At 46.9% G+C, this 6,084-nt stretch overlaps 1 protein-coding gene across 1 annotated transcript in view; it reads right to left on the bottom strand.

Moving 5' to 3' along the window:
- nuak1b (NUAK family, SNF1-like kinase, 1b) overlaps positions 1–5,632 on the bottom strand; it is an 18,969-nt gene extending 13,337 nt beyond the window's left edge. Inside the window, exon 1 of the mRNA XM_084672031.1 lies at positions 4,413–5,632. Within this exon, the coding sequence (XP_084528157.1) occupies positions 4,413–4,700 (288 nt within the window). The 5' untranslated portion in view covers positions 4,701–5,632. The remainder of the gene's footprint in view (positions 1–4,412) is intronic.
- Between the last annotated feature and the right edge of the window lie 452 nt (positions 5,633–6,084).

The raw sequence follows: 6,084 nt of genomic DNA, 5'->3' as shown, positions 1-6,084 counted from the left end.
AATCACCCGGGTGCTACAAGGTGACCTTTGAACTTTGGATGATTCAGTCAACACAGACAGTCACGAGGTAGGCTGACACTCAGGCACACTGAAAGACACTTGTCTCCTGCTCTTTCCTGCTGGATAATTCATGAGTCTACAGCTCTGGAAATAATTGAGAGACCAGTGACCACTGCACCTTTTTCTCAAATTAAAAAAAAGAGTTGAGAAAGACAATTTTGAGGGAGGAACAGAAGGGTCAAATTGAAGAGGCCAGGTCCCACAAAAATCTCAACTTTTTTTTTTTTTTATGAAAGAAAACAGGTACAGTGGTCCCTTAATTTGTATCCATAGCTGTAGGAGGGGGGGGAGGGGGATGCAGGTACTCCACTGGAAAAACACTGTACCACGTGGTGCCGTAATGGAAGCCTCCTTTGTACTTTACGTTCGGTTTGTAAATTACAGTGCTGGGGCTAGGCCTGCCGTCTGGGTGGAGTGACACCCCCCTTGACCCGGGTCTAATGGACAGATCAGGTAGCAGATCTGGATCTCGGGGTTTTGGAGGGGGGATGGGGACGAGAGGGTGGCTGCCATGGCAACTGTGTGTTGCTCGGCGAGCAAGTGAGGGAGAAACAATGGGGGAGGTGAAGATTACATTTTTAATTTGACAGAAACGCAAGGATACTGTGGACAGCCATTGCAAATGCCAGGCTCACGTTGGATAATAATTGCAGGGACTTGTAAAGCTTGTAAACACATTCCCACCCACATCCAGTCAAAATCTCTATTTAGCTAACATGACCAGGGCTACATGAGAAATCTACATTCATCATAAGTAACACGAGGAGTAGCCCAGATGAACCATAACAAGCCGACAATTTAAGAAAGACTCTTGATTACTGCACTCTGGAGCCTCCTGTTACACTCCACACAAATCTGTTTCTGTGAGGAACTTTCAGTCCTCTCGACATTAAAGAACGAGAGGTCCACCTTAGAACAGAGCCCAGTTTTATTCCAGGCAGCAGAAACCACACAAAGTCCCGATGCCAAGCTAATTACCGAGTACATCCATAAAAAGAACCCCAGAACACACTAACCTCCATCCACAAGACTTGATTACATAGAATAAAAAAAGAACACAAATATAAAATGTTAAGGGGGAGTGTTCACTAGCTAAGTAGCAGCCATAGCTACGCTAGCTTGTCCCTGTTCCTCACTGCTAAGTTCTCACCATTTTCCATTACCTCATTAGGTTATCTAATTGCACAGCAGCAGTATGAGTACAGATGGTGAGTTTAAGGTATTTCTGTTGTGGGTCTTTTTGTTTTTTTGAGTTATGTGGCACCAGTTTTCTACAGAATTGTGTTGCCAGTGTTGCCTACCCCCTTGTGTGGGGCAACACACCAGCACACTCCACTCACATCAGCTTGTCTCTGACCCGCTTGACCATGAGCTCATCTCACCCACACACTCGTTGGAGGAAACCATCCCACAATTCACAGCAGCACGAGTCATGGCTCATCTCTGGCCTCCTAACCATGTTGTGGATCATTAAACATGGCTGTGTATCATCCACTGGCCAGCTGGCTTCACTGGGTCAATCTAGCCCTACATAACGGCTGCCCTTAAGTGGAGGCCTATTACTGTCAGTCAAAGCAAGCAGCACAGTCTCCGGCTGGCCGGTCCACTGCCAGGGCCAGGTTAGCTACCACCCCACCCTCCCCTGCCCCCACATGAAGAGTGTTTGAAGTGAAAGTCGAAGGCCTCGCTCCACTGGAGCTCGACAACGGGCAGCGTTTTCTCAGACCATTAAAATAGATGAGGTATCCATCACTGGATGCCCTGTCTCTGTCGAGATCGAGTTCCTGTGTGGGGATGGGAGTGTGTGAGGGGTGGACAGTGTTAGGGAGGACCTAAGAACTACCGCAGAGAGCAGCTTTACACAGCCCTGGAGTGAAGAAATTGTAGCGATGACTCTTCAGTCATAACAGGCCGATTTTTCCTTTCTCTACTCACTCCCCAGTGAATCCATTGCTGTGGTGTGAGGTAATCTAGGGCTTTAAGCTCATATTAATGTGACTTTTTAACCTCTTAACTCAAGCCCACCCGTTATGGCTGTGGGTTTCCTCTCGGCAGCCCCCCCCCCCTCCCCCCACCCCCCCGCACACACCTTCTCTGAGATCCCCACAGGATATTAACTTTCCCCTGCGATCTAATTTCCTGTCAGGGATGGCCTTTTCATGTGTCACTGACCACTCTGGGTTATGCTGTCACCACAACCTTTTCTTGTGGGGTATCTTTACCCGCACACATTCACACAACTTATGTACATGGAAGGACATGCACACACATACACATACACACACACACACACACACATATACACAGTCTATTCTCACCCTTGGCCTTGGTGAGTCCGCCAGGCACGTAAACAGTTCAAACACACAGTGACCGTCAACTGAAGCGACCAATCTGTGGACCCGCTCAAGATTTACACCCCACTCCACTCCAAATGAAGTTGGCAACAAACACAACATGGTTAAGCAGATTAGAAAGGCTCACACATTCATTGACACACTTTTTTTTTTACACACTCTAAATCTTCCTCATCAGTCTCTCCCATCATCTCAAACACACACACACGCACACACACACTCATCCATCTCTTTCTTCAATCCCCTTTCCCTCAGTCTGCTCTGCTCATCTCGGTTGGTAAAGAAACCAGACTGCCTCGGACAGTAACCGGGACAGTGGAGGTTGAATTACCTTCTCACCCTGCTGCTATCGCAGAGATATAAACACCAGGAAGTCTTCAGGGTCAGAGGTCACGTAAACCCCAGCAACACCATTCCAGATGCACGTCAGTCTAACCGTCCCCCCTCTCCCTCCATCCCTCCCTCCCTCCATCCCTCCCTCCCTCCCTCCCTCCCTCCCTCCCTCCCTCCCTCCCTCCCTCCCTCCCTCCCTCCCTCCCTCCCTCCCTCCCTCCCTCCCTCCCTCCCTCCCTCTCTCCCTCCCTCCCTCCCTCCCTCCCTCCCTCCCTCCCTCCCTCCCTCCCTCCCTCCCTCTCTCCCTCCCTCCCTCCCTCCCTCTCTCCCTCCCTCTCTCCCTCCGGTGGCTCCAGGACTGCTGACTGAATGCCTTCTGACTGCCTCTGACTACTAGGGCTACAACTCTAAAACACACTCTGTTCCTAGAACTTGCTTTCCTGGCCTCCCTGCTTCATCTTTAACCATTAGCGGTTTAGGGCTAAGGCCTGCCCCAGTGCCCAAGATAGAGGAGGAATGCAGAGGGATTAGGCCTTCCCAGTGCTACACATTTCACTGTCTAGTGGAAGGTCTCAACCAACAAGGCAGCAGTTTGTGCTTACTGATGTGGGCTCACAGCAGACTGGTATTCACCGTCAGACCCAGCCTTCATCATAACAGCTCTGAGTCACACTTATAGGGATTAGGCGCCATATCTTATGCCATTTGTTTTCTAAAGGGGCCTTTTTTCAGTTTACCTTGGCAGGCTATGTGTTCATTAACGAGCAGGGAAAATGGTAATAGAGCAGTGGAACTGGGTGAGGAGGCCATAGCAGAAATGTTTACAGTGCCCCCGCCAAGCTTGCTCTAGGTAGGAGCCATGGAACCAGGAGGGACATGTTGACCCCTACTAGGTTTCTCCCCACTGGCATTCAGAACACATGGAAAGTTCCTTTCCTTCTGCCAGAAGGGGAGCAGGGGTCAAATTCTGCAGCACGTGGACATATTTGAAGAGGTACGCAGGTCTACAAGGACAACTGCTAGGTGCATTACAGCAGATGGTGGGCATCTAATGACAGTCTCAAGATGGTGCTGATGTGTGTGTTGTGTCACAAAAGTCACACAACAAAAGCATGAAAACTAGACGCAACAGAACTATGCAGAAATATAATTGTATACGTTTCAAAAACACTTACGTGGCCTGCAAATGTCTAGCTTTATGAGTTTACCAAATTCCTTTGGATGGACCTCTTAACCTAACAGCAGTAAACTGCATGTTCTGGCCCCATTCGATCTGAGTAGGCGGAAGTATGTTTGAGAACGGCTGGCCGGCTTCAATGATGCGTATCATTGGGGTCATTTAGGCCGCATCAATCAATCAGTAGCCGGATTTAAACATCTGCACTCGAGCATCCGGTTGCGAAGCACCACTGGGAACAGAGCGCGTGCTGTCGAGGTTCCCATGTCCTCCGGGGCACAGTTGAGCACGGGGGAATTCCCAGAGGGTATGAGAAGCACACGCCTATAGCAACAAACTAGCTATTTGGGCGTCTGTTGCATGTTTTGTTGAGTCAGTAAAGGGCGTTTAAAAACAGACCTAAATTATAGCCGTTTGATAGTCGCAGTGGCAGAGGACACTGACAGATGTTATGAATAGGCTACGTAAGAGTTTGTAAGATGTCTCACCTCTCTCCCAGAATGACGCTCGATTGCCTTCTTGACCTTGCCATAGGTTCCTCTCCCGAGTGTCTCCAGCAATTCGTAGCGGTGTTTCAGGTTATGTTTGTGGTGGTGTTTCTTCACGCCTGAGTTTCGCCTTCCATCAATAACTGCCGGGGTCTCTGCCATTGAATTGCTGGCAGGCAGGGGTGGAGAAGAGGGACCACCGCCTATCGGTGTTCCCGCTGTGGTTTGGGTTTGTTTGGCTTCGGGACGAGATAGACCCCGGTGTGCTGATAGAAAAGCGGTTTCCATCTCTAGGGAAGTATTTTATCTAACTTCCCACAGTTAAATATTTCACACTAACTAACTGTAACAAATATTGAAAATATAATACTTATAGGCCTAATAATAGTCTTCATAAATAAATAAATTACAAGCTATAATGCGTAATTATTATAATATTACATGGAAACTAACATTCCGATTGTCTAATCACTCATATATGTTCATCTTTTTGTGAACAGAGAGAATTCTTCCCTTAACTGGGCTTATTCATCCGTTTATCATAAGAATCATAATTATCCGATTAAATAAAAAAGCGTAAGCCTAGGGGACATAATCTTATCTTAAAAAGCCTGATACATATTGCATTGGATATCATAGTATACATTCTAGGGCTACAGTAGGCTTTATAAATACATCATATTTTGACAGGAGACGGCATGTCGGAAGCGGGATACACTTTCGATATTACATTGTCTCCTTGGTTATGGACAATCGTGAGCAAAATAGATCTGTCACAAAAAACTATCAGCTATCAAAATATCATAGGGATATTCTACTCTCACGTTATTACACTGTCATGATCTCGTCGTCTGTCCTTTATTCTGGGTCGTTCACATTATCTACCGTAAAAATTCTGCCAACATCATTAACTCACAACTAAAAGGCGAAACCTTCAGCGTCATTGCCTCCCGAGAAAGCAGCGACAAAACCGGCGTTCTGGATGAAGATCACCCTCATTTTGTCCTCAACCCAGGTGTAGCGTCATTCAACAGAACTCTGTCTATCGCGGGAGTGCCCCATGCCCAAATCGAAGTTAGAGATGTGCTCTGATCGGATATCTCAAGCTGAGACGATTTGAATATTGCCATGGTCGTTTTGCTCTCCTTGTTCTTGTGCCCTCTTCTCCCTTTCGCTCTATTCTCCAACGTGAGGGGCAGCGAATAAGGAATGTGAGATGATCGAGACTGGAGGCGGAGTTACAGTCCTCCTTCTCTCCTTCTCTTTGTGCTCCCCTTTCCTCCTCTCTCTTTCTGGGATTATGGACTGCTGACTCTCTTCTCTTCATACAGAGTGACCCATCTACAAGCAGACGATCTTGATGGACAATCTTCTTGAATATATATGTGTGTGTATTATTATGAATTGTATTAAATACATGAAGCCAATGTTTTTTTCAAAAGAAGAGATGCCATTATATTTAGATTTTCCACTTAGGTTTTGCCTAGTCATTTGGGACATATCAAGGCCAAGGTTACGCATTCAATAATAATTTGGATGTCATTAATATCTCTGCAAAAATATATTCTTTGCAATGTCCCTGGAGTTCCCTGATCCAATACCTGCATTACATGTTCACATTCAACATGTAACATTGATCCTTTTTTGCATATGGCTCTCATAACAAAGTGGA

This window comes from Hypomesus nipponensis, chromosome 14 (assembly GCF_054491055.1).
Source record: "Hypomesus nipponensis isolate SF chromosome 14, ASM5449105v1, whole genome shotgun sequence".
Lineage (NCBI taxonomy): Eukaryota > Metazoa > Chordata > Actinopteri > Osmeriformes > Osmeridae > Hypomesus > Hypomesus nipponensis.
The sequence above is the reverse complement of the archived record's forward strand: the minus strand, read 5'-3'. Positions and strand labels throughout refer to the sequence as shown.